Source organism: Thamnophis sirtalis, unplaced genomic scaffold, assembly GCF_051295495.1.
Source record: "Thamnophis sirtalis isolate CommonGarterSnake01/CBP01778 unplaced genomic scaffold, rThaSir2_p1.2 scaffold_2, whole genome shotgun sequence".
Classification (NCBI taxonomy): domain Eukaryota; kingdom Metazoa; phylum Chordata; class Lepidosauria; order Squamata; family Natricidae; genus Thamnophis; species Thamnophis sirtalis.
The window spans coordinates 52,635,220-52,662,867 of NW_028261382.1; the positions used below are offsets into that span (position 1 = coordinate 52,635,220).

The 27,648-nt window shown below is 47.5% G+C and overlaps 2 protein-coding genes across 3 annotated transcripts in view; both read right to left on the bottom strand.

Moving 5' to 3' along the window:
* Positions 1–276: 276 nt before the first annotated feature.
* CDK2AP1 (cyclin dependent kinase 2 associated protein 1) lies at positions 277–11,602 on the bottom strand. Of its 2 annotated transcripts, none has more exons than XM_087705533.1 (4): positions 11,392–11,602; positions 4,951–5,048; positions 2,924–3,050; positions 277–1,339 (listed from the first exon to the last, which is right to left on the bottom strand). In XM_087705533.1, the coding sequence occupies exons 1-4, from the start codon at positions 11,414–11,416 to the stop codon at positions 1,272–1,274; spliced, it is 318 nt and encodes a 105-aa protein (XP_087561659.1). In that variant the 5' UTR covers positions 11,417–11,602; the 3' UTR covers positions 277–1,271. The 2 variants fall into 2 exon arrangements, with proteins under 2 accessions (XP_087561659.1, XP_087561658.1); XM_087705532.1 differs by lacking the exon at positions 11,392–11,602 and adding an exon at positions 6,041–6,156.
* Positions 11,603–16,165: 4,563 nt separating this feature from the next.
* Positions 16,166–27,648, bottom strand: part of SBNO1 (strawberry notch homolog 1) — a 28,876-nt gene continuing 17,393 nt past the window's right edge. Inside the window, exons 18-31 of the mRNA XM_087705534.1 lie at positions 27,027–27,196; positions 25,703–25,834; positions 24,193–24,328; positions 23,997–24,109; positions 23,419–23,490; positions 22,805–22,904; positions 22,349–22,423; positions 22,042–22,188; positions 21,556–21,650; positions 21,055–21,147; positions 20,345–20,482; positions 20,101–20,177; positions 18,311–18,504; positions 16,166–16,920 (exon numbers count right to left, since the gene is read on the bottom strand). Of these exons, the coding sequence (XP_087561660.1) occupies positions 16,778–16,920; positions 18,311–18,504; positions 20,101–20,177; positions 20,345–20,482; positions 21,055–21,147; positions 21,556–21,650; positions 22,042–22,188; positions 22,349–22,423; positions 22,805–22,904; positions 23,419–23,490; positions 23,997–24,109; positions 24,193–24,328; positions 25,703–25,834; positions 27,027–27,196 (1,685 nt within the window). The 3' untranslated portion in view covers positions 16,166–16,777. The remainder of the gene's footprint in view (positions 16,921–18,310; positions 18,505–20,100; positions 20,178–20,344; positions 20,483–21,054; positions 21,148–21,555; positions 21,651–22,041; positions 22,189–22,348; positions 22,424–22,804; positions 22,905–23,418; positions 23,491–23,996; positions 24,110–24,192; positions 24,329–25,702; positions 25,835–27,026; positions 27,197–27,648) is intronic.

Sequence of the window (27,648 nt, forward strand, 5' to 3'; positions counted from 1 at the left end):
TACATCATGTTTACTGTCATTTGGCCGCTTTCCGGTCCCCGCAATGTTCAATAATCCAGTTGTCAAGTCGATGTGTTTAACCGGTAGGAAAGCAACGAAGAAAGCATCAGCATCGCATTGTTAAATCAGGAAAAAGACGGATCCTTTTTTTCTGGAATCCATCAATGCTTCTGAATGTTTAATTTCGTTTCCTTAATCGTTCCTATCTCCTCTTGTAATAACTTTTGATTATTTGTCCAGCCCAACACACCCACGGCTCAACCTTAACCACAAAAATTACTGAAAATAAGCTTTATTACATTAAGTAATAAATACATACAAAGAGGCAAAATTGCAATTTTTGGGGGGGAGGATGGGTTGTGGAAAACACATGCAAAGGAAGGGACCTTTTAAAAGATAACGTTTATGATCTGCGTGCCAAAGGAATAGTAATCCGGACGATTATGGCGCTCGAAGAGCAGATGGCAGGGAACATTATAATTCTTCCAGCTTAAAAACAATTCCTGAAACGGTTGAGTTGGGAGGCAAGTTAATTTGGGGCAATTAAGGCAACTTTTTTCCACCCCCTGAAAAAAAAAAGGCTTACTCTGCAAATCTTAAGTATTTACCTGGGTGCGTTTCTGCAGAATTCTGGGGTTTGGGGTGGCTGCCCCAGAGCTCATTGGTGTTAACGGTATGGATTTCTCCTCCACGCACGCCAAACCATTGATGCATTGTGTAGAAAAACGTCAGTAACGCAGCGGGATTTCTGATAAGGGAGCCTGTCCAGCTTCATTTCAGCCAGGGATCTCTAGAAAGCTGCAAGGAATCTTTCCGCTGACCCCGAGCGCAGACTTGAGAACTGGATCTTAAGAGGGGCGCGAGGTCTGGAAAGCGATTGCGGAAAGTTTGAGAGGGGATGTTGGGTGCAGACGACAGCTTAAAAGAGGCAAAGCTTGTTCCCGATTAGTGGCAGAATTTGGGTAGAAAAAGAAGGGAAAAGAAACTTCCAGCCCTCGGAACAATTTGCGTTCTTTCAAGGGGTGGTTGGTGGGTTTTTCGTCGTCGTAGGATGGATCGATCCAGGATGGTGCTTGCAGAAACGGTCCGAAGTCAGTTTGTGAGAGGATAGGGGGAAAAAAACGTCTGAAATGGAAACAGGAATTCAACGGGGCACAGAAATCTTCGGCCACCCCGTCCTTGCAAAGGGAACTATCCCAAACTAGAAAGAAGAGGTGCGGAATTGCCAGTTGGAAGGATCGGCCTGTGTTTTTCCAGAGGAAGGGATCTTTTTAAGATCTTGCATTTCTCTCCGTCTCTGCTAAACATTCTCGGACCAGGCCTCTGGCGTGAATGATACCTGGGAATATAAATAAAATAATAATAATAATGTTGTCATATAACTCCTTGTGTAGGTGTGGCGGTCACCCATGGCCCAGTGCATAACAGGGCATGCGCAGCCACGCTGAACCACGTAGGAAAAAACAAACTCTATAACATCCTGATAGTACTCCATAACATCCTGATAGTTCATAACATAACATCCTGATAGTTCACTCTAGATGTGCCTTACCCAAAGACGCCCAAGATTTGACCATATATAGACAGAACTTCCCTGAGCAGTAGATTAGAAACTGTACTTTTACAGGCTGTTTTTAACCACATGCTATTGCTCCTCCTGCCTTTGTCCTATCTCAATAAAAGGGGCTCCCAGACCCCCAATCTGGGTCGCCTCATCCCGAGAAGAGCTCGTGTCCGTGTCTTTTCTCAACATTGGCCTCATGGACGAACCACGGGTACATCACATAATAACACAATGATCTTTTTTGTCGAAGATGCTTTTTTGGTCTCCCTGAAATGAGCGAGCAACTTAAAAAACTGCTGACCGGGGGAATAACAGCCTAAAAGAGGCAAAACTGCAAAACAAATCATATTTAACTCTCTGTCTTTATGTGCAAAGTTCATTTTTGGCCTTTGCAGGAATCCACAACTTAAATGTCGACGCCGGGAAAAAGAAGGGACTTTCGACTCTTCCACGTGACAATTTGCAGCATCCCCAGGGTCATGCGATCAGAATTCAGGGGCTTCATGCTTACGACGGTTACTATGTCCCAGGATCGTGTGATTTTCCCCCTTTTGCAACCGTCTTGACAAGCAAAGGCAAAGGGATTCACTAACTTATTCCACTGCCGTCCCTTAATCACCGAGGCAAGAAAGGTTTGTAAAAGGGGGCAAAACTCACTTAGCGATGGGAATGCCGGGCTCCCCGCCGGTCATAAGTCGAGGACTACCTGTATTTGAATCTCCACTCTTGGAAGGACTCTATATTTGTGTATCTGTTTTGGTGTGATGTCTAGAACAGGAGTCTGCAATCTTGTCAAACTTTAAGCCTGGCGGACTTCAACTCCCAGAATTCCCCAGCCAGCCATTCTGGCTGGCTGGGGAATTCTGGGAGTTGAAGTCCGCCAGGCTTAAAGTTGACAAGGCCGGAGACCCTTGCTCTAGAAAAAAAGCCTACCTTTTGCACTTAAATCAGGATGGGCCGGCCTCCTTTCTATGTTTGCCGTAAACGAATGGCCAAAACTAAATGATTTTATTTGAATTAAATCGATTCCGGCCTACGAGGATGGGTGAAGCCTGAAGCCTGGTCACCATAGCAACGGAGTTCCACCGATGAAAAGAACAAGGCCGGAAACGACTTGCTTGGTTTTTAGGGCTGACCCCCGACTGCGTTAATACCCTGCCGATCTGCTTCAAACATTAAGCTGGCCTCTTGCCATCCGCTCTACTACCCGTTGCAAATTCAGAATCGGGAGGGGATATTATAAAGCCTGCGTAAAAGGCCTGCTTCCTCCCCCCCCCCCCCCCGGCGCGGCTGGGTGTATAATCCTGAGGACTAGAAACGCTGGCGATTTAAAACGAGGCTGACCTCACATTTGACTACCTCGTTTTAGCCTTTCCATGGCGCTTTTGCTGCCGGCGTAGGTCGGTCTGATTTCTTTTCCTAATTCTTCGATGATGGTCAGGAGTTCCGCGTATTTGCTCTGCGGGACTTGATTGCTGGCTGGGCCCTGCGGACGGAAAAGGACAAAACTTCGAATTAAGTCACAAATAAACCCCAAAAGCCGAGAGTTTACAAAGGAGCCGGACGATAGAGGCAGCCCTCATCGGAACAAACGCTTCATTTAGTGACCAAAGTTAGCAATAGCAGTTAGACTTATATACCGCTTCATAGGGCTTTTCAGTCCTCTCTAAGCGGTTTACAGAGTCAGCATATCGCCCCCAACAATCCGGGTCCTCATTTTACCCACCTCTGAAGGATGGAAGGCTGAGTCAACCCTGAGCCGGTGAGATTTGAACCGCTGAACTGCAGATAACAGTCAGCTGAAGTGGCCTGCAGTACTGCACCCTAACCACTGCACCACCTCGGCTCAATACAGAATTGATATAATGAACGGCCCTGAAAAAAACAGGAGCGTTTTTCACACTTACGACCGTTGCCACATCCCCAGGGGTGACGGGATCAAAATTCAGATGCTTGGCAACTGACCCGTACTTACGACGGTTGCAGTCACGTCCACGTGATCCCCTTTTGCGACCTTCTGACGAGCCCAGTCAACGGGGGAAGCAGGATTCGCTTAATGACCGCATTACTAACTCAACAACTGCAGTGGTTCACTTAACAAGAAGTGTCAAGGGAGGTCGTAGAATGGGGCAAAACTCACTTAACAACTCTCTTGCTCGGCGACGGAAATTTTTAATCTCCATTCAGGTCCTAAGTTGAAGATTTACCTATATTCTAATAGTAGAATGACTATTAGTAGCATACTAATAGGATTATTAGCATCTAGCCCGCTGCTGGAGGCTTTGAAGAAAAGATTGGACAGCTGCCTGTCCAAAATGGTAGAGGGTCTCCTGCCTAAGATGGGGGTTGGGCTAGATGACCTCCAAGGTCCCTTCCAACTCTGCTATTCTGTCTTCTAGTCCAACCCCTGCTCAGACAGGAAGCCCTATACCACTTCAGACAAATGGTTGTTCAATCTCTTCTTAAAAACCTCCAGTGATGGAGGACCCACAATTTCTGGTGGCAAGCTGTTCCACTGATTAATTGTCCTCACTGATAGGAAGTTTCTCCTTAATTTCAGGTTGCTTCTCTCCTGGATTAGTTTCCACCCATTGCTTCTTGTTCTACCCTCAGGTGCTTTGGAGAATAGCTTGACTCCCTCTTCTTTGGGGCAACCCCTGAGATATTGGAAGACTGTTATCATGTCTCCCCTGGTCCTTCTTTTCATTAAACTAGACATGCCCAGTTCCTGCAACCGTTCCTCATATGTTTTAGTCTCCAGTCCCCTAGTCCTCTTTGTTGCTCTTCTCTGCACTCTTTCTGCTTTATTACAGGTAGAGGCATATCTCTATAAGAAGCGACCCCTTTAATTACTAGAATAGGTAAAGGTAAAGCTTCCCCTCGCACATATGTGCTAGTCGTTCCCGACTCTAGAGGGCGGTGCTCATCTCCGTTTCAAAGCCGAAGAGCCAGCATTGTCCAAAGACATCTCCGTGGTCGTGTGGGCAGCATGACTTAACACCAAAGGCGCACGGGACGCCGTTCCCTTCCCACCAAAGGTGGTTCCTATTTTTCTACTTGCATTTTTTACATGCTTTCGAACTGCTAGGTTGGCAGAAGCTGGGACAAGTCACGGGAGCTCACTCTGTTACGCGGCGCTGGGGATTCGAACCGCCGAACCGCCGACCTTTCCGACCGACAAGCTCAGCATCTTAGCCACCGAGCCACATGTCCCCTTAATTACTAGAATAATAACAAAGAAAACCTGCTTTTTCCTCGAATCTCGTAGCATCATCACCATTTCAACCCTCTGCATGACACGAACGAAAAGCAGGATTGACCAAGGGACTTAACGCTCCCTGTGTCCATAAAGTTAAAATGGCAAAATCAATTATTTATTTTTTTACCTGCGCTCCTTGGGTGTAGCCTAGAGAGGGGGGTCCGTAGTCATTGATCAGGTGTCGGTACTGGCTCGAGCCCGCCATACTGGTAGAAGGAGAATGAGCTTTGGAGAGAAATAAACGCAACGGATAAGATTGGGTCTCCAAAGAATGGAAGCAGAAGAGATAAATATCAGGGAAAATGCATTATCTATCGCTCTGTGGTTCAACGCTATTCCGTACTGCTTAATAGCGACATGAAACTGCAGTCTTAACTCGGAAATAAATGCAAACGCTTGATTTTTCGTCTCGGAAAAACTTTTCCCCCCTTCGCATGGACTTTCCTTGTTCTCCCCAGCTGTGAAATATTTTAAAAATTGGCGACTTTTAATTCTTCTAACGGCGACAGGATTTGCGAGCTCAGAGTCACTTCTAGGAGGCGGGCAGCCCCAGAAATCCGAAATAAAAATGCTCTTATGCAAACGGATCAGAGGATCGGGCTTGGAAATAATCTGATTTAGACTCCTCTGGCTGAGAAAAATAAATATGACTGTGAAATAGGCAATGGGACTCAATTCAGGCGCAGGAGAATATCAGGGTCCAGCATGGCAGAAATATATATACGTATTTCTTTCTTTTGGTGGGTGGGTGTCCCCCAGAATATATTTCCATTAATGTTGGCCCGCAAAGGCATCGACTTACTCCGTAAAGCCAAGCCAAGGGTGATTTACAGCGTGTGCGAAGTGGCTGTTTTGTGGTGGTCCACAAATATAAAAGAGGGGGGGGGATATGAAACCAGGCATCTTGGCCATAAAAATAACGGGTCTCTCTCTCTCTCTCTCTTCCCCATGATCCGCAACACCCCTTCCCCATTTCTGGCATGGCTGGCAAGCCACCACTTTTGATAAGCGGGGCGGTTTGGGGGCCTTGCCATTGGAAAGGTTGGGGATTATGGGTCCGTTCCGAAGCCCGGCTTCGCCTGCCTGCCTTCTCCGGGGGGGAAGGAGCCCTCTATGAGCCCCATCTCGCCATAAGGGCTGGCTCTATATCTCAAGGCTGTGCCCTCCCCCCCCTCTTCTCCAACCGCCCCGAAACCGGCGATCCGAGGTCCCTTTACCTGCTCCTTGGCCCTCAAACACGTAGTAGGACATAGCCTCCGGCAGCCAGAGCCTCCTCTGCCGGCAGCAGGCCCCCAGGAACAAAAGGAGAAGGAGGAAGGGGGGGGGGCTCGGACTTGGCTGCGCCAATGCACCCCCCCCTCCCAAAACGCAATGCAGATGGCCGCCTTTTGCAGCCGTGCCAACTTCGCCCAGCTGGAGGGTGAGGGTGGGTGGTGGAAGGAAAAGCCACACAATGCCAGGCTGGCTTGGAAATGGGAAGCCTTACGCCAAAGGACATCCAGAGCTCATTTAGCCGAGCCCGGACGCTGGAGAGAGGGGTGGGGGAAGCATCGCAGCAAAGATTTGCAGGGATCTCTACCCCATCTGGATGGGGTCCATTCAAGGGGGCCCCAGCACCAGCCTAGCTTAGCCCAGCCCAGCCCGGACTCCAAACTCAGCTGTTTTGGGGGCCCTGTAGTAGTATGGGAATACAAAGCCCATCCGTGCCAGAGCCCCTGCCTGGCACCTGGCCGCAGGGACGGGCGATGCCAGCTCAAACATTGGGTGCATTGAGTTTCCGTCTCCTTTGTCTGCTCGGCTGGCCTTGAGCCAGGGTGCTGGAGTGTGCCACGATCACAAAGCAGGCAGAGAAGCTACGATGGGAGGTTGGGGGGGAGTGGGGGGAAACGTCACACTCAAATGTCCCTCTTCCCATCCCCTGAAAAAAAAAACACCCTATGGAAGAAACTGCATGCCTTTAAAAACAAAAGTGAACAATGCAAATAAAATAATAAAATTATGAATGGTATTTGCGATGCATTTTTTGAATGTTCAGCTAAGTTTCATGTTTAATGAATGAAGTATAATAATAATGTGCCCCTTTTGTATTTTGTTATCTTCTCCAGTTCCGTGGCAGTGCCCGGAGACAGCAGAAGAGAAGAGAAAGAGCTGGAGGGGAGAGCAAAATACAAAGACTTACAAATAGAAATAGGACGACTGTGGCAAAGGCAGGGAAGGCAATCAACAGTCATGGGTTCCTTGGGTGCTGTCCCAAAAAACAAAGAGAGCACCACTTGAACACCATGATCGGCATTGACAAATTTGCCATCGGTCAATTGCAAGAGGCGGCTTTACTTGGAGCTGCTTCGAGCCTGCGAAGGTATCTGTAACGCCATCAAAGACTAACTTAATACCTCTTAGATCTTTGGTTAGGACTTGAACTGTTAGGGTTTTTTTTGAAAGCCCCAGAGTGTGAATTGAATTCAAGATTAAATCTATAATATGAATAATGAATAGGAAAGAATAAGAAAAGAAGAGGAGGAGGAGGAGAGAAAGAGGAAGAGAAGAAGAGATGGAGGAGGAGAAAGAGGAGAACGAGGAGAAGAAGAAGAGGAAGAGAAGAGGAGAAGGAGGAGTGAAGGAGGGGAAGAAAGAGAAGGAGGAGGAGGAGGAGAAAGAGAAGAAGAGGAGGAAGAGAAGAAGAGAAGGAGGAGTGAAGGAGAAGAAAGAGGAGAATGAGGAGGAAGAGGAGAGAAAGGAGGAGAATGAGGAGGAGGAGGAGTGAAGGAGAAGAACGAGAATGAGGAAGAGGAGGAGAAAGAGGAGAATGAGGAGAAGAAGAGGAAGAGAAGGAGGAGAGGAGGAAGAGGAGAATGAGGAAGAGGAGGAGAGGAAGAAATAGAGGAGGAGGAAGAAGAGGAGGAGAAGAAGAGGAAGAAATGGAGGAGGAGGAGAAGAGGAGGAGGAGGAGAACGAGGAGAAGAGGAAGAGAAGAAGAGGAGAATGAGGAGTGAAGGAGGAGGAGAAAGAGGAGAACGAGGAGTGAAGGAGGAGGAGAAAGAGGAGAACGAGGAGAAGAAGAGGAAGAAATGGAGGGAGGAGGAGGAGAAAGAGGAGGACGAGAAGAAGAGGAAGAGAAGAAGAGGAGGAGGAGGAGTGAAGGAGGAGGAGAAAGAGGAGAATGAGGAGGAGGAGAAGAGGAAGAGAAGAAGAAGAGGAGGAGAAGAAGAGGAAGAAATGGAGGAGGAGGAGAAGAGGAAGAGGAGGAGGAGGAGGAGGAAGAGGAAAGCAGCTGGGCTTAAACTGGAATCCACCCAAGCGTTTGAAGGAAGATCCTTCTAGATTTCTATTTTTCCCTTTTCGCATTAGGGATGATCTTCACGTCTTGGAAAGGAAGCGAACTGGATTTCAGAGGCAGCCTGAGTCATCGCTTTCAATGTGGCAGATGGCTGGCTCAACCGGCCTTCCTCCCCACTTCCAAACCCCGTCCACAACGTCGCAATTACTACACACACAGAGAGAGACCAAAAAGGCAAGACAAAAGGGAATCTTTTGGAAGGGGTGGGTGGCTGGGAGAACTCGGCATTCCTGGGCCAGATGTGAAGGAACAGCTGCGGACTCCGAAATCTAAGTCCGGCTTACAAGCCCAGCCTTTATTTTTTATTTTTAGCTGGATTTTTCTCAGGGTCATCAGATTTTTGTCTTTCTCCCCCCCAGGAGTTTGAGGGTGTCTTTGAAATTTCCCACCCGTGAAACGCAAAGGAGCCGATCTCGAGCATCCTTGAAAGCCAAACATCTGGAATAAATCCACCAGACAGATGTTCCCTGGGGAGGTGGGCACAGAGACGGGCATGGATATTCAGTAGGCCTTTGCCAGCTGTCCTTCTCAAAAGCCACCGAGGATGCTGGTTTAGGCATTAACCTCTATATTATAGTTTAGACAGTGTTTTTCAAACTTTGCAACTTTTAAAACGCTGGCTGGGGAATTCTGAGAGTTGAAATCCACACATTTTAAAGCTGTTAAGTTTGGAAGGAAATAAAAAATCCCCATCGGTTTAGCCGATGGTATGAAACCAAGGGGCTGCCCGTTAATCAGCTTAACCAATTCAAGTTCGAAACCAAACTTTAGAAGAAAACCTGAACCATTTTAGAGAGGCGTTTTTGCAAGCACTATTTTTAAACATCTCTCTCTTCAAATGTTGCCCTGCAAGGTTCTCCCTTCCTGGTGTTTAACAACCAGAGATTTATAAAAAAGAAACTTCAATTCAGCCTTCTTACCATTATTTAGAGGTTGAGGCTACAATACCTGTTCAATTCTTGGTAGAATAGATGATAGATAGATAGATAGATAGATAGATAGATAGATAGATAGATAGATAGATAGATAGATAGATAGATAGATAGATAGATGATAGATAGAAGATAGATAGACGGATGGAAGAAAGAGAAAGATGGAAGAAAGAGAGAAGGAAGAGAAAGAAAAGAAAGATATTAATAGATAGATAGATAGATAGATAGATAGATAGATAGATAGATAGATAGATAGATAGATAGATGATAGATAGAAGATAGATAGACGGATGGAAGAAAGAGAAAGGTGGAAGAAAGAGAGAAGGAAGAGAAAGAAAAGATATCAATAGATAGATAGGAAAGAAAGAAAGGAACAGAAAGATAGATAGATAGATAGATGGAAGAAAGAGAAAGAAGGAAGATAGAAGGAAGGAAAAAAAGAGAGATGGAAGAGAGAGAGAAAGTAGAAAGAAGGAAGAAAGAGAGAGATAAGTAGGTAGGTAAAAGATAAGTAGGTAAATAGATATAGATGAGAGATAATAGATATTGATAGATTCTACATGGCAGATAGAGATGATATAGATATTGATAGAGTAATATAAATGATATAGATGATAGATAGATGGGAGAGAAGGAAGATAGATAGAAGGAAGATGGAAGAAAGAAACAGAAAGAAAGAAAGATGGAAGAAAAAGAGAAGATAGAAGGAAGGAAAAGAAAGAAAGATAGTTAGATGGAAGAGAGAAAGAAGGTAGATAGAAAGTAGAAAAAGAAAGAGAGAGAGAGAAGTAGGTAGGTAGGTAGAAGATAACTAAGTAGATAGATATAGATGAGAAATAGATATTGATAGATTCTACATGGCAAATAGAGATGATAGAGATATTGATAGAGTAATATAAATGATATAGATGATAGATAGATGGAAGAGAGAAGGAAGATAGATAGAAGGAAGATGGAAGAAAGAAACAGAAAGAAAGAAAGATGGAAGAAAAAGAGAGAAGATAGAAGGAAGGAAAAGAAAGAAAGAAAGATAGTTAGATGGAAGAGAGAAAGAAGGTAGATAGAAAGTAGAAAAAGAAAGAGAGAGAGAGAAGTAGGTAGGTAGGTAGGTAGGTAGAAGATAACTAAGTAGATAGATATAGATGAGAAATAGATATTGATATATTCTACATGGCAGATAGAGATGATAGAGATATTGATAGAGTAAGATAGATAGATAGATAGATAGATAGATAGATAGATAGATAGATAGATAGATAGATAGATAGATAGATAGATAGATAAAGAGACAGAGGATAAAGAAGAGATAGACAATAGAAAGATAGAAGAGAGAGATAGAGAGAAATAAAGGAGGGGGTGAGAGAGGAAGAGAAGGAAATATATGACAGATTGATTAATTAATGGATGATTGATAGACTGTAGCTAGCTACAGCAGGGCTTCTCTAGGCATCCCGTCTCTATCTCTGAATGATTGAAATGACATATACTGGAGAGGGAGAGGGACAGATAGGGACTACAATACCCAGAATCCCTGGCAGGCATGGAAAGCTTAGCCCCCCACCTATAGAATAGAAGAGAATTCTCCCCTTATCTAGGGGAGATGCCCAACTCCATCTTGGGGTAAGGAGGATGGTAAGACCCCCTCCCCAAAAAAGTAATAAAAGTTTTGCAGAGGAGGGGGTCAGATCAGAAGTGGGGGGGGGGGGCTGGAAGAGAAAGGGGGGGGGACTTTGGAAAAAATTAGTAGATTCCTATGGAGAAAACTTTCCAGGCGGGATCCACTCTTTCCAGTTCTTTAAAGGGGGGGGGGAGATGGAAGCCCCCTCCTCAGCTGGAAAGTCCTTCCTTTTTACTGGAGGCTTAATACAAAGGAAACCCCTTCCCCCCCCCCATCCTCCCAAAGTCCCTTTTGGGGGAGAAAGACCCCCTGCGCCCCGCTCTGTCCTGGGATGGAGAGAGAGAGAGAGATGCATCAGGGGCCGGGTCTCTGAGCATGTGCAGAGTTGGGTGGGGAGGGGGCGAGGGTCTGCCCTCCCCCCACCTCCTCCAGCCCCTCCCTCGCCTTCCCCGCCCCCTCCCCCTGCCTTCTGCCGTCCCCTCCCACCTCCATCCTAATCCAGCCGGGTGGACCCCCTCCCCAATATATTCAGCCCCCCCCAGGCGCCCCTTCCCCACCTCCAATGCGGGGGGGGGAAGAGCGGGAGAAGCGGCTCTGCGCGGCATCCAAAGTTTGCAAGCGCACAAAGGCGGCGGGGGGAGGAAGCTGCAGACCCCCCACCCCCGGGGGAAGGGTCCTCACCTGGCCCGAGGGGCTTGTAGGACATGCGGGCGCCGGGAGCCTCCGGGGCCGGCACGCCGGGCGAGGTCCGCGCCACCGCGCCTCCTGGGCTGGCCGGCTGCCTGCGCCGCTGCTGCTGCTCCTGCCGGCGGAGACCCCCCAGGAGGAGGCAGGGGAAGGGGCTAGAGCCCCCGGGCCTTCTGGCTCCCTCCTCCGGCCCCTCCGCAGCCGCCCATCCCGCCGCTGCTCTTGCCTGCCCCGCCGCGCTCCCGGCTCGGCCATGCGGGGGAGGGGGAGGGAAGGAGGGGGCGGGGAAGGGGAGGGCAAAGAGGAGGAGGAGGGAAAGAGGGGGAGGAGGAAGGGAAGGAAGAAGAGTGGGGAAGGAGGGGGAGAGGAGGAAGAGGAGGGGGAAAGATGAAGAGGGAGGGAGGAGGGGGCGAGGAAGAGGAAGGAAGGAGGGGGAAGGAAGGAGGGGAGAGAGGAGGAAGGGGAAGGGAGAGAGAAGAGGCAGAAGAGGAGTGGGAAAGATTAAGAGGGGGTAAGGAGAGGATGAGGAAGAGGAGGAAGAGTGGGAAAGATGAAGAGGAAGGAAGGAGTGGGAAGGAAGAAGAGGAAGGGAGAGAGAAAAGGAGGAAGAGGAGTGGGAAAGATGAAGAGGGGGCAAGGAGGGGAGGAGGAAGAGGAGCGGGAAAGATGAAGAGGGAGGGAGGAGGGGGCGAGGAAGAGGAAGGAAGGGGAGAGAGGAGGAAGGGGAAGGGAGAGAGAAGAGGCGGAAGAGGAGTGGGAAAGATTAAGAGGGGGTAAGGAGAGGATGAGGAAGAGAAGGAAGAGTGGGAAAGATGAAGAGGGAAGGAGGAGGGGCGAGGAAGAGGAAGGAAGGAGGGGGAAGGAAGAAGAGGAAGGGAGAGAGAAAAGGAGGAAGAGGAGTGGGAAAGATGAAGAGGGAAGGAGGAGGGGCGAGGAAGAGGAAGGAAGGAGTGGGAAGGAAGAAGAGGAAGGGAGAGAGAAAAGGAGGAAGAGGAGTGGGAAAGATGAAGAGGGGGCAAGGAGGGGAGGAGGAAGAGGAGCGGGAAAGATGAAGAGGGAGGGAGGAGGGGGCGAGGAAGAGGAAGGAAGGGGAGAGAGGAGGAAGGGGAAGGGAGAGAGAAGAGGCGGAAGAGGAGTGGGAAAGATTAAGAGGGGGTAAGGAGAGGATGAGGAAGAGAAGGAAGAGTGGGAAAGATGAAGAGGGAGGGAGGAGGGGGCGAGGAAGGAAGGAGTGGAAAGGAAGAAGAGGAAGGGAGAGAGGAGGAGGGGAAAGGGAGAGAGAAAAGGAGGAAGAGGAGTGGGAAAGATGAAGAGGGAGGAAGGGGGGGCGAGGAAGAGGAAGGAAGGAGGGGGAAGGAAGAAGGGGAAGGAAGGGGAGAGAGGAGGAAGGGGAAGGGAGAGAGAAGAGGTGGAAGAGGAGTGGGAAAGATTAAGAGGGGGTAAGGAGGGGATGAGGAAGAGAAGGAAGAGTGGGAAAGATGAAGAGGGAGGAAGGAGGGGGCGAGGAAGGAAGGAGTGGGAAGGAAGAAGAGGAAGGGATAGAGGAGGGGAAAGGGAGAGAGAAACGGAGGAAGAGGAGTGGGAAAGATGAAGAGGGAGGAAGGAGGGGGCAAGGAAGAGGAGGAAGAAGGGAAGGAAGAAGAGTGGGGAAGGAAAAGGTGGGGGAGGGGAGGAAAAAGCAGGGGAAGAAAAGGGAGGAGTGGAAAGAAGGGAAGGAAGAAGAGGGGAAGGAAGAAGAGGGCAAGGAGGAAAGTTTTCTGGCGTTTTTTTCAATGGCGGGAGTGGTAGTCTTCCTCCAGGTGAGGAGGGGGCCAGACAGTTTGTATTTCAGGGCTGGCAGGAGAGATCTTGGGTGAGGGGCTATTTGGCGGGGGGGGGGGGGAGGAGGAGCATCTCATTTGCCATCCTGCTCTGTAAAATCTTTCCTTTTCCTCCTTTTTTCCCCTTCCTTCCTTCTTGTGGCAAAAGGAAGGAAACACCTGGTTTGGGCTAGAAATGAGTTCCACTAAGCAGGAAAAAAGCCCAGGCTGCATCTCTCAAGATTTACAACGGGTGCAAGTTGGGGGGGGGGGGGAGAAGGGTAGTAAATGCTTTGCAAGGACCCCTTTATTTAATTCCAAGTATGATCTGGTTTTGCCCATTTGTGTGGGGGAATCAAGGGCAGGTTTTGCATCAAGAATGCATTTCTAGTTAATATATTGTCACGTTGCTGGTAGCTTAAGGGCTCCTATCTCTTTTGAAGTGTGGCCATTGCTCCCGATGCAACATCGGAGTCGACGGTTCAACTAGGGCTTGGATTCACACGTTGGACGGTTCAACTAGGGCTTGGATTCACACGTTGCTCCGCGCCTTAACAATATCCAGGCTTCGTGCCTCCTGCAAGAGAGGTCCATGGAGGTCCAGTCATGCGTCCTTTGGGTTGAGGTTCCTCAGCTTTGAGCTCAACCATCTAGCCTTTGAGATCCTTCACACCTCTGCCATGCCTTTGGGACAGGATGTTGGCCGCCCGCTTGGGACTACAAAAACAGAACACGCACCAGGCCAATGCGCCCCAGAGACCTTCAACTCCCAGGGGGAGCAGCAGGGGTAGAGAAGCTCCCTTAGTCAGGCTTTCTATGATTCTACTATGCAGTTTCTATGGTGGGAAAACGGGAGCGGGGATTGTATGGAGTCAGATGCTGTGTAGCCATAACAACATTCTTTCCAGAAAGCCAAGGTCATCCTTTGTCTCTGCAGCTGGCCGGAACTGGATGGGTGGAAGCTGCCAGCATGGCAATGGAAGATCAGACCATGTGATGGACTTATGGGGTGGGGTGGGGGCAAGATCTTGAACTTTTAACTGGGCGGGGAAAACCGGGACGCTTTCAGATTCGTGTTTCCCCAGATGTGCCAACGTGGCTCTCTTAATAAATCGGAACTTTGAGCAATATTTTGCCTCGGACTCTGATTTACTTTCGGATGCTATTTGGAACCCTGACACCCTTCCCCAACCAGGTGCCCCCAATGGGTTAGACTCAATGGCGTGGCCTGGCCGCCGTTCTCCCTTCACCGCCTAGAAAACTCAACGCTAAGGGACCACCCCGAGTTTCCTGCCACGTGTGAATCTCCCCGGGGGAGGTTTGAAGCCAGGAAAAATTTGGTTGTTTTTTTTAAAGGATGGACGGCTGGGGAATTCTGGGAGTTGGAAGTCCCCAAGTTCTAGTCCTTCAGAAGAATGCAGGACCCTCGGAAGGGAAAAAGCCACACAGTTCTTGGATCGTGTAATTTTTCTTTTTTCTTTTCTTTTTATTGTTCAACGTTTAAGCTGTTCATCAGCCGGCCCCGGGGCATCTGTTGGAAGGGCCATAAGATATAAATAAAAGGAAAAGCAGCTTTCAAAAACGGAGCAAATAAAATTCACTCACAGAGCTGAACAAGGCGGGGGACGCTTCTTCCCCAAATGTATGAAAATGGTAAATTCTCACCACCCAAGGGGTGAAATGTTAAATTCTCACCACCCAAGGGGTGAGGGTACCCCCGAAAACCTTTTTTTTTTTAATCCCCTTTGGATGATACGAGGAACGGATGCTTAAACATTGCTCACGACTGGCAACACGCAAAGGCAGAGTAGAAAGAAGGGGGTGGGGGCAAAAGGCAGGAGCAGTGGGGTAGATCACGCAGTCTCAACGGGGACCCTCCCCACAGGGGGGCGGGAAAGGGGCTCGATTGCCCTGGCAAAAACCGCTCGGCGGATTATTCTTAACATTACGAGGATCCCGCGGGGTCGCCCCTCAACCAAACACAAGACTCCAAAAAAAAGCTGGTTAGAACAGTAGTAATGTTTTTTTTTTCCTCTTTTTTTGTCCTTTTTTTTTTCTCTTTAATTTCGATAACCCGCAAGATCCCCGGGGGGGGGGGGGGGGTTACCTTGCAGGGCGGAGCGGGAGGGGTGGGGGGTGGACAGGTTTATACAATCTCAAAATTGTTTCATAGTGCAACCTGTGCGAGCAAGAAATATAACAAACATTGTCCTTCACTTATAAACATCTACTATTATAGGCAAAAAACAAAAACCAAAAAAAAAAGAAAAATAAAAGAAAGAACTTACCCAATATTCTTAGATAAGTGACTATTCACATTTTGTACATATACAGTTTGTTTTTTTTTTAAACAGTTCCAGGATCAACTCTACAATGTCTTACAGACGTAAAACAGGAAGTATTTAAGTTATTGGGGGGGGGGGGAGCAACAGAAAATAAAATAAAATTTTAAAAAAGAAAAACTCTTTAAGGTCGGGCTGCCTCCTCCTCATCTAGTCTACAGCTCAAGTAAAGTATATTTAACAACAAAAACCACCCCACCCACCCCCAAAAAAAAACTGTAAGAAGGGGACTGCGGTGGGAATTGGGGGGGAAAAACAATAAAGTTTGCACGTTAGTTTCCTGAAAAAAATAAAGGAAACTTTGGAGGGGGGAAAGGAGGCCCTTCTTTTCAAAATCATCTTGCATTATAGGAATACCATTAACCTTTTTTTTAAAAGCAATTTCCTTTTTTAAAAAAAACGAAGGTGGTTTCATTTGTACACACAGATATGCAAAGTCCCCCCAAAAAAGGAAAGGAAGGAATGCGAGAGGGAGGGAGGGAGGAGAAAAATATATATATATCCAGGGCAGAGGCCTTTCAAAGGGGTGGGGAGGGGAGGGAAGAAAAGGGGGAGGAGGGGGGAAATATATCGAAATGCAATTCTATGGATGACAGTCCTTTTCTCTCAATGCAGGTTGCGAACACCTAGGCTTTCATGCTGCTTCTTTAAATAAAATGTATTTCTTTAATATAATTTGGGACCTCTGTTGCGGCCAATATTTATATATATATATATATATATATATCTACACATACATATATATACAGTTTCCAAGCAGGACGTCTCCCACAGCATGGCCCCCGTGGTCCAACCCTGAGCGTCAAAAAAAGGAGCGAGTGGAAGGAAGGGACAAGCAGGTTCAGGAAATCTTGTCAAGCCTGCCGCTTAAAAGTAGAAGGATGGGGTGGGTAGATGTTTGTAAATTCCTGGAGGGATTTAAAATAAAAAGGATGAGGAGGTGACCGCCGTAAAGCAAAGCTGGAGCTTTTCCCGCTGGATCTCTCGTCTTGCCGCTCTGCGTCCCTTCCGCGGAGTTAAAAACCAGCACACGACGGAACTCAAAGGGGGTTTTCTTTGGAATCTGTCCCTGATCATTCGAACCAAGAAAAAAAGGGGGGGTTAAAAAAATAAAAATAAACGGGGAGGAGGAGCCCCAAAAAGGAAACGAAAATTCAAAAGCGCAACGCTTGGAAGGGGGGGGGGGGGCGGTCGAGCCGAAACACCACCGGGGGGGAGACGGGGAGAGAGAATCTGTTCTCATGCGCTGTTGAAGTGGGCGATGCTCTGCGGATGGTGCTGTTGCCAGAGCTGTTGCTGCTGGACGGCCAGCTGTTGTGACTGATCGGACGTCGACAGGAGGTTGACGAGGGGAGACACGCAGTTTGCTGGAATGATCAAGCCTGCAACACAGTTAAGGGTGGGGGGGTGAAGTCAACGGCGAGGCAGCCTCTGTCTGGCTTCACAAACCAACATTTGTTGGCTTCAGCTGCAAGTCTTGGGTCTGTTTCCCATCGTTTAGGACCTTAGCAGTAGCACTTAAAAGACTTATAGGCCGCTTCACAGTGCTTTACAGCCCTCTCTAAGCGGTTTATAGAATCGGCCTCTTCCCCCCAACAATCTGGGTCCTCATTCGACTGAAGGACGGAAGGCTGAGTCAACCTTGAGCGAAGTGCTGACAGTCAGCAGAATTAGCCTGCAATCCTGCATTCTAACCACTGTGCCACCATGGCTCTTTCTTTCTTTCTTTCTTTCTTTCTTTCTTTCTTTCTTTCTTTCTTTCTTTCTTTCTTTCTTTCCTTTCCCTTTCTTTCTTTCCTTTCCCTTTCTCTTTCTTTCTTTCTTTCTTTCCTTACCTTTCCCTTTCTTTCTTTCCTTTCCCTTTCTTTCTTTCCTTTCCCTTTCTTTCTTTCCTTTCCCTTTCTTTCTTTCCTTTCCCTTTCTTTCTTTTTTTCTTCTTCCTTCCTCCCTCCCTCCTTCCTTCTTCTTTCTTTCTTTCTTCCTTCCTTTTCTTCCAACTTATCTCCTTCCTTCCTAAACTCGACCATCCTTCCTTCTTTTTCCCTTTCCCATCTCCTTTCTTCCCTCCTTCCTTCCTTCATTTCTTCCAACCTATCTCCTTCCTTCCTTTCTTCTTTCCTTCCTTTCTTCCTTCCAACCTATCTCCTTCTTTCCTTTCTTCTTTCCTTCCTTCCTTTCCTTCTTTCCTTCATTTCTTCCTTCCTTCCAACCTATCTCCTTCCTTCCTAAACTCCAGACCATCCTTCCTTCTCTTTTTCCCTTTCCCATCTCCTTTCTTCCCTCCTTCCTTCCTTCATTTCTTCCAACCTATCTCCTTCCTTCCTTTCTTCTTTCCTTCCTTTCTTCCTTCCAACCTATCTCCTTCTTTCCTTTCTTCTTTCCTTCCTTCCTTTCCTTCTTTCCTTCATTTCTTCCTTCCTTCCAACCTATCTCCTTCCTTCCTAAACTCCAGACCATCCTTCCTTCTCTTTTTCCCTTTCCCATCTCCTCCCTCCCTCCCCCTCTCTTTCCTTCCTTCCTTCCTTCCTTCCTCCCTTCCCTCCCTCCCTCTGTGGTCATGTGGCTGGCATGACTCAACGCCGAAGGTGCACGGAACGCTGTTCCCCTTCCCACCAAAGGTGGTCCCTGTTTTTCTACTTGCATTTTTTTTTACGTGCTTTCGAACTGCTAGGTTGGCAGAAGCTGGGACGAGCCACGGGAGCTCACTCCGTTACGCGGCGCTGGGGATTACGAACCGCCGACCTTTCTGATCCGACAAGCTGCCATACTTGCCTACAATTCTCTGGCCGTCCTCGGTCCGCAGGCGAACAATCTGCATTTTGACGTTTGTGCCGCTCACGGAGGCAAGGACCCCTTCCACTTTCGTCCAAACGCTCAGGACAGAACCGCAGAGGACGTAGTAGGTCCGGCAGCGCAGGCCGACCTCGCAGACGAGACCCAGGCCCGCCTTTTTGCAGTTGCCCCTCCTGAAAAGAGGAAAGGAAGGAAGGTGGCGTCACTGCTCCATTATTACTTTTTTTTTTAAACCGAGAACTGAATATGGACTTTTGTTTCCTGCACAAAGACACAAGTCAAAAGACGGGCTCCCAAAGAAAACTATGTCTGATTTTGGGAGCGTCAGTTTTATCTGATTTTTTTTTAAAAAGAATCCTACGGAATCACAATAGCAAAACGAGGAAATTCAGCAGTGTGTAAATCCTTCGATTGAATGAAGAGAAAACGAGGGCCACAAAGTTACTCCTTCAGTGCTTGGTCCTTGGGACTCTCTCTGGAGGCTGGGTTGTTTTCTTGCAGGCGTTTCATGACCCAACGAGGGAACATCACCAGTGCTAGAAGGGAGAGGGGTTTGCAGAGAGTAGAGGAGGAGGAGGAGGAGGAGGAGGAGGACGACGACGACTGTGGGGTCCTTGGTGCTCTCTGAGCTTGGTGGGTTTTCTTGCAGAAATTTAATGACCCAACTAGGTAACATCATGAAGGAAGGAAGGAAGGAAGGAAGGAAGGAAGGAAGGAAGGAAGGAAGGAAGGAAGGAAGGAAGGAAGGAAGACTGTGGGGTTCTTGCTGCTCTCTGATCTTGGTGGGTTTTCTTGCAGATATTTCATGACCCAACTAGGTAACATCATCAAGGAAGGAAGGAAGGAAGGAAGGAAGGAAGGAAGGAAGGAAGGAAGGAAGGAAGGAAGGAAGGAAGGAAGGAGGGAGGGAGGGAGGGAAGACTGTGGGGTTCTTGGTGCTCTCTGATCTTGGTGGGTTTTCTTGCAGACATTTCATGACCCAACTAGGTAACATCATCAAGGAAGGAAGGAAGGAAGGAAGGAAGGAGGGAGGGAGGGAGGGAGGGAGGGAGGGAGGGAAGGAAGACTGTGGGGTCCTTGGTGCTCTCTGATCTTGGTGGGTTTTCTTGCAGACATTTCGTGACCCAACTAGGTAACATCATCAAGGAAGGAAGGAAGGAAGGAAGGAAGGAAGGAAGGAAGGAGGGAGGGAGGGAGGGAGGGAGGGAGGAAGGGAAGGAAGACTATGGGGTCCTTGGTGCTCTCTTGGTGGGTTTTCTTGCAAACGTTTCCTGACTCAACTAAGTAACATCATCAGTGCTGGAAGATGCCTTCTGTTTATATCCCAATCAAGGAACTACACCCCCCCCCCTCAGTCAACAACAGGTTAACCAAGGAATAACCAAGAACCCTCCCACCAACACTGATATGTATATAAACAGAGAGCAAACCTTACTCCCTCTTCCAGCACTGATGACGTTCCCTAGATGGGTCGTGGAACGTCTGCAAGAAAATAACCAAGCTCAGAGAGCACCGAGGACCCTACAACCCTTCTTCTCCACTCTGCAACCTCCTCTTCCCTTCCAGCACTGACGATGTGACCTAGTTGGGCCGTGAGACGTCTGCAAGACAAGTACCAAGCTCAGAGAGCATCAAGGACCCCCGCAGTTCAAACCCTGAGTTCAACCTTTCCGTTTGGTTTTGATTGGGAAGTCCCACTGGAGTTCATTTTTGAGAGCAGCCCCCCTGTTTTGAGGACACACGCTATCCCACCCCCAAAAATAACTTACCAGTAAGCATGTGTGCACGTGTCCGCCGACGAGGTGTACTGTTCTACCCAGTGAGTCACAGCATCGTCAGAGGACACCTAGAATTACGCACAGCAGTTATTCACAGTCATATCTGGCCAATAACCTATTCGGGAGCAATGAGTTGAGCTTCTTTCTCAAGCCTTTAAAGACGCAAATTAAATCTGCAATCAAGCAAAAGTTACACACACAGGATGAAAAAGGCAACTTTATAAAGGAGGCTCACTTTTTTATATTTTTTCTTTATTTCAGAGTAGGTTTCCAGTTTCAACTGCTTTCCGGTATTTGGCCTATAAACCAGGAAAAGCTTCTTTTTTGGGTTCACCTCTTTCATGAGGATGGCGGTTTTCTTACTGTTTCGTATCTGGGGGAGAAAAAAATGAAAATAGAAAGACAAATTCCTTTTTGTACCTCCTGGAAAAGAGCCGAGGTGGCGCAGTGGTTAAATGCAGCACTGCAGGCTACTTCAGCTGACTGCAGTTCTGCAGTTCGGCTGTTCAAATCTCACTGGCTCAGGGTTGACTCAGCCTTCCATCCTTCCAAGGTGGGTAAAATGAGGACCCGGATTATTGTTGGGGGCAATATGCTGACTCTGTAAACCACTTAGAGAGGGCTGAAAGCCCTATGAAGTGGTATATGTCTAACTGCTATTGCTATTGCTATAAAATACTGTTGAGGTTACTCCTAAGTTACTCGTTTAATAAACCCGGACCGAGCGCAAAAGCCGAAGTCCTTTTTTGTACAAAATGCGATCAACAGAATGTGTGGCTGTTAGCTGCCAAAACTTGGCTAAAAGGGCAAATTTTAGAACCGGAACCCTGGATAAATTCTGTTAGCTGGGGGAATTCTGGGAGTTGAAACCTAAACATCGTCAAAGCTGACACGGTTGAAGAATGTTGCTAGGCGTTAAGCCAGGCTTTCAAAGCGGAGCCTCACCTGAAGCGATAAGTAAAACCCGTCCTCTGGCCCGCGCTGTTCACTCCAAAGCTTGGTTGCTTCCTCCCAAGACATGCCTCTCTCCACGCTTATCTAGAAAACAGGGATAGAAAGCATGGTTGGTGGCCAACTCCACGTTCTTCTGAAGAAAGCCAGAGGTGGATCCGTTTGCGTGGACAATAATTGTTTATCAAGATTTTAGCTTCTTTTTTTTTTCTCCTCTGAAAATCTATTTACTTAAGAGGCTTTTAAAATGGCGCCGAGCAGGCTGGTTTCTCCGGTAATAATGAATACTTTTTTGTTAATTGTTACAAGAACTCAAAATTTCAAAGGAGCATCCTTATCACTTGTTTTACAATCGGCCAGCAGAAGCTTTTTAATTAGTTTCATTTTTACAAGACTTTCACCCTCTCATTAATCTTGCTTATCTGGAAGTTAAATGGTGATGAATCTGCTGAACTGTCTTGTTACAATGTTTACTCACTGAAAGTGAGGACTTACGGTGTACAATTCGACATGTCCAGAGGTAGAATAGCCTGGGGTTAGAAATTTTTTAGCGTCTGCTTTCCTCACTTTTTCATCTCCCGATCCCAAATCTGGGAAAACAAAAAAATCGCAAGAAAGAATGAGACCGGCGTCTGACACATCACACAAGGAGGTCCTTGACGTATGACCACAGTGTAGCCCCAAATTTATTTTGCCAAGGGAGACGGTTGTTCAGTGAGTCTTGCCCCACTTTACGACCTTCCTTACCCACCAGTAAGTGAATCCCTGCGGTTGTTATGTGAACCTGGCTTCTCCATTGACTGTGCTCGTCAGAAGTCGCAAAAGATCGCATAACCCCAGAACACTGCAACCGTCGTAAATATGAATCGATCACCAAGTGTTCACTTAACTGTCTCACTCAGCCACATAGATTTTGGGCTCCGTTGTGGCCCGTAAGTCGAGGACTAGCTTGTACTGCCCACCCTGGAAATGCCTCCTCACCTAAGATGCCCATGTCGTATCTCCCGTTCTTCTTGGCATTGTGGATGACTGCGTTTAGCGTGTCTGAGAAATACTGGAAAAGCGCGTTCTGTTGGTGGACTTCCATGCCCAGGATCCGATTCAGGAATTTCCCAATATTGTTATAATCTAAAAAAAAATGGGAAATGAGGTGAGGTTGGTGAGAAAACAATCAGGGTCTGTTCCCACCCATCAGTGTTGAGCAAGAGTAACCCCAAATCTGAGTAATGCGTGAGGTAACAAAGAAATACTTCCAGAAAGAAATTGCCAAGCGTGGCAAAAGAAGTACCTTTGTCAAGAGTAAGAATTCCAGACCGGTCTTCGACATTGATTAGGCCGACACCTATCAAACCTTGCCTAACATCTGGGAAGGAAAAGAGAGGTTAAATTCAGCCTTACAAGACAGCCCCCTAACTGCATAAGGAGGTGTACAAATCAGAACCCCCAAATTGAAAACAAATTAGGATCTCTTGCAGGCTTCAAAAAGAAATCTAGCAGCAGAAAGAGATGGCAAGATGTCTCCTGCCCAAATATCGAATCATGAAACGGCTGGAATGCCCTAATCAGAAACGAATGTTTGGTGTCTTTGGTTGAAAATAAGAATCTACAATCATCCCAGAAACTGCTAAGGGAACTTAGCTGTGCTTTTTGGGGAGAAGTATAAAGAAGCAATCCAATCTCAATTCAAAAGGGCCTTCTCAAAATTTTATTTCAACGACTGAGGAAACGCCCCCACAAAACCTACCTTTAAAAAACTCTCCTGGATAATCTGCTGGTGGAGACACTAGCGGGGAATCCAAATTCACAATGGACTTCATGACTATTTCCAACGCATTTCGGCCATACTAATTTCAGAGTGGGGGGGAAAAAATCCAACAATTATCTTTGCAATACAGAATATGACCAGTTTTACAGTTTATGCATATTCATTTACCTATAGGTTAAAGGTAAAGGTTTCCCTCGCACATATGTGCTAGTCGTTCCCGACTCTAGGGGGTGGTGCTCCTCTCTGTTTCAAAGCCGAAGAGCCAGCGCTGTCCAAAGACGTCTCCGTGGTCATGTGGCCAGCGTGGCTCAACGCCAAAGGCGCACAGAAGGCCGTTCCCTTCCCACCAAAGGTGGTTCCTATTTTCCTACTTGCATTTTTAACGTGCATTCAAATTGCTAGGTTGGCAGAAGCTGGGACAAGTCACGGGAGCTCACTCAGTTACGCGGTGCTAAAGATTTGAATCACTGACCTTTCTGATCAAGAAGCTCAGTGTTTTAGCCACTGAGCCTGTATGTATGTATGTATGTATGTATGTACGTACGTACGTACTGGGCACCAATTAAGAAGCAGGAAAGGATGGCAATTTTTACCTTGTTGTCAAAGTTGAATCTACTCAAATCTCTAGTTTCTGTTGCTCTTCTATCTCCGTGGGTGAGAGCTCCCTGTTTAAAAGAAAAAAGAAAAGAAAAGCTGATTTACAAACTGAGAGACCAGCAATTTCCTTTTAAAAAATAACAGAGATCGCCTTTTGTCAAAGTTGCAGGAATTGGGCATGTCTAGTTGAATGAAAAGAAGGAGTAGGGGAGACATGATAGCAGTCTTCCAATATCTCAGGGGTTGCCCCAAAGAAGAGGGAGTCAAGCTATTCTTCAGGCAGGACAAGAAGCAATGGGTGGAAACTAATCAAGGAGAGAAGCAACTTAGAACTGAGGAGAAATTTCCTGATTGTGAGAACAATTAATCAGTGGAACAGAAGTTGCCTCCAGAAGTTGTGAATGCTCCAACACTGGAAGTCTTTAAGAAGAGGTTGAACAACCATTTGTCTGAAGTGCCTAAGCAGAGGTTGGACTAGAAGACCTCCAAGGTCCCTTCCAACTCTGTTATTCTATTCTATTCGGTCTAAAACCGGGATGGATATAATGAATGATCCGCCGGGCAAATTTCTTACCAAGCTCTCCAGCCGCTTGGCAACAATGGAGGCGAATCTTTGTTCTCCTGCCAATTCAGAAATTAGGAAGACGTACTCGGGGGCCGTCACTTGGTTGGACCGGTGAGTTCGTCCTGGAGATGGAAGGAAAAGGCAGATTTGTACCCAAGTACTAAAGGCCCTGCTTCCACATCCAGCCAACCTCAAGCTAACTCACCAAACTGCTGAATTGCCCGATCGGCACTCCACGGCAACTCCAGGGTCATATGGACCCTCCTCCTCTGGTTTTTGGCCCTTCGGTCTGCTTGCAGAGAGATGCCTGAGCTGGCGGCTTCGGAGATGATGGCGATGTTCTGGCAAGGCAGAAGGAGGTAGAGGTGAAGAAAGGAGAAAGAAACTGAGATTTATAAGTGGAAACTTTGGGTCGTGAAAACATAATGCAATATACTTGAGGAAGATATCACTTTTTCTTTAGCAGTTAAGTGTCGAGCCCGAATTTGACATAGGTGTAGGCATTTTATTTAGCTCTCTATTACATTCATTTATTCCTTTTCCTTCTCTTTACTATGGAAGGGGAAAATTCGGGCTTGCCACATTCTTAAATTGGAGGGGGGGGGGGGGCAAATATATAGGATTGTTTTGTTTAGGCCAGCTTCTTTCCCTTGGGAACAGAGGATGTTCCTGCTGAGAACGAAATGAGGTCCAGCCCCGCCTAGATTGAGTGCATGAAGTGATTTTTTTAATCTGTTTCTTTCTATTTTTTATTCTTTTTAAATATGTATTCTGTAAGCCGCCCAGAGTCCTTCGGGATTGGGCGGCCTATAAATTTATTAAACAGTTAAACAGAACGGAAGGTGGAGTTTGAAGACACCGGGCAATGTGGATTGAGTGTTTATTGGAGGAATGTTGACTTGGGAGGGATGTTTCTAACTTACAATATTATATGGTGTAATTCCGGTTTGTGTCAGATCTGGAATTACAACAGACTTTGCCAATTGGATGTTTTCCTAAATAAAAGAATTTGGGGGGCGGGGGGAGACGGACTTTGTGCATTTCTTCTTTGAAGGGGTTTCATCAGTTGGAAACCTGACAATTAGTTTTATTCCTCCCGCATGACCTAGGAAATGTCTCTCGCAAATGTTTTATCGGTGTCAGTTTTCCCGAGGAGGAAAATTAGCCCTGGGCAGAGGAGCCGAGGTGGCGCAGTGGTTAAATGCATCACTGCAGGCTACTTCAGCTGACTGCAGTTCTGCAGGTCGGCTGTTCAAATCTCACCGGCTCAGGGTTGACTCAGCCTTCCATCCTTCCGAGGTGGGTAAAATGAGGACCCGGATTGTTGTTGGGGGCAATATATGCTGACTCTGTGAACCGCTTAGAGAGGGCTGAAAGCCCTATGAAGCGGTATATAAGTCTAACTGCTATTGCTATTGCTATGTTCCTAAGATCAACAACTTGCACTGATCACACTTTTCTCGCCAGAGTGCAAGCCAAACCTCCTTGGCCAAAGCACACCTGTCTTGACACAAACCAATTCCAAGCAAGGATGGACTTATTGCATTCTTAGGTGAACAATTTCAACTTTCAAAAAGAGAAGAGGAGAGTTATATTTGGACACTGTAGCTCTGAAAGAATTCTACGTTGGTCCAGAGCACCAACGAGGGTTGGGGTTTTTTTTTTTAGCTTGCTGAAAATGTAAATATTTCGAGCCTGAAGAGAGCAAAAGGTACCTTGTCTCCAGCCATGAATCTCTGCTTCTCGGTGATGTTTAGGATTTCCACAGGGACGTCGAGTTCCGACCTCGACTCGTAGGAGATGCTGCCGTCGTCGTTGCTCACGACCCTTCCTTTGCGACCTGTCATCTTCAGAAGAGCGAGTCGCGTTAGCAGGCCACGCCAAGCGTTGAGGCCCGTGAAATAATTCTAAAGACCTGTCAGATTAACTCCTCAAGGCCACGCCGAGAAGAAACTTTACTGGGGGGCATAAAGTTAGGCCTTGACTTACGACCATAACTGAGGCCAAATTTTCTGTTCCTAAGCAAGGTAGGTGTTGCCCTGTTTTATGATCTAGCTCGCCACAATTTAAGCGAATCTGTCATAGCTGCAAATTCTGCTGGCTTCGCATCGCATCTTTCCAGTCTGACTGTTGCGGCCTGTCGGCTCCTCCAGCAGCCGAATCAGAGGAGGAGGAGGCATAAGGATCAGGGTCAGCATCAAGGCAACCTGAGAACTCCAAGGGAGAAATGGGAATGGAGCTGGCAGAGAGAGAGAGACAGAGGGGAAGCCTGGGCTGTCTGTCAGCCCTCAGGTGGAGAGTCAACAGCCCCCAGGTCTGGAGGTGGCTGATGAGGAAGAGGAGGAACAAATGAGTCCAGTGCCTGATATGCGGATGCACAGAAGGCAAAGGAGAGGAGAACAGTGGAAATCTATGGGCTGGTCCTTGGGACATCAGAGCCACTGCTGCTAGCAAAGCCCCATCCTAGCTCTGGGGATAAAAGGCAGGGGACGGAGATGAATAGGTGTGGCAGAGGAGTGGAGAGCAGTGGAAATCTATGGGCCGGTCCTTGGGACAGAAGAATCACTCCTGCTAGCGAAGCCCCACTCTAGCTCTGGGGATAAAAGGCAGGGGGCGGAGATGAATAGATGTGGCAGAGGAAAGGAGAGCAGTGGAAATCTATGGGCCGGTCCTCGGGACGGAAAAGCCATCATTGCTAGCAAAGCCCCACCCTAGCTCTGGGGATCAAAGGCAGGGGGCGGAGATGAATAGATGTGGCAGACAACTAGTCATCTCCTGGCCGGACAGACTTGTTAGCCAGCGGTGAGAGAGAAACCTTTTGCCGGGGCTTCTGGCTCGCCTAATAAAGGGATCTTTTGAGTTCACTTCAGACGGTTTGTCGTGTTTGGGGAGCTGGGTCAGAGCACCGACAGTGAGAAGCTGCCTATTTTTAAGGCCAGGCCTCTTGTGTCACAACCATTATTCTAACCGTTCCTTGTAGGAGGAGACGCTTCCTCCTTAGTTAAAAGCCTCCCTTCCCGAGTCATCCAAGTGGCCTACCTCGGCTACGCTCTCGGGGCCTCCCAGTTCATCGATGAGTTCATCCAGCGTGTTGGGAGGGAGGTCTTCGGAGAGCTTCTCCAGTTTATCCAGCAATTCTTTCTTCATCTGCTGGGCCCTTTCCACGGCATCCTGGCTCGTCACGTAGCTGGTGTGGGTGTTACTGGGTGCTGCGAAGTGCCAAAACAGAGGGGGAGGGGGGGAGGGGTTAGACTCTTAGAAGGGGAGCCAGGTTGATCCATGGATTCAGGAGAGGTTTGGTACCATTTATTTTGCAACAAAGTTTTATGAAAAGAGTTCGGCGCATGGAAGGCTAAGCCTTTCAATAAAATTGGCCGGTTGTGGTGGGAGTGCACGAAAAGCTCGGGCTTTTTGGCACCAGATAAGGAAGTATTTGGAAGAGATGCTAAATGAAAGGATGGAGTTGAGGCCAGAATTATGTTTATTAGGGATCCCAAAAGAAAAAAACATGGCAAAAGGTGGGCTGCATTTAATGCTGCATATTTTAAGACTGGTTTTTGCACAAAAATGGATAAATAAAGAGACTCCCCCGGAATAAGAAATAATAAATAAGATACTGACGTGAGCAGAAGTGGACAGACTGACTCTAGAGCACAAAGAC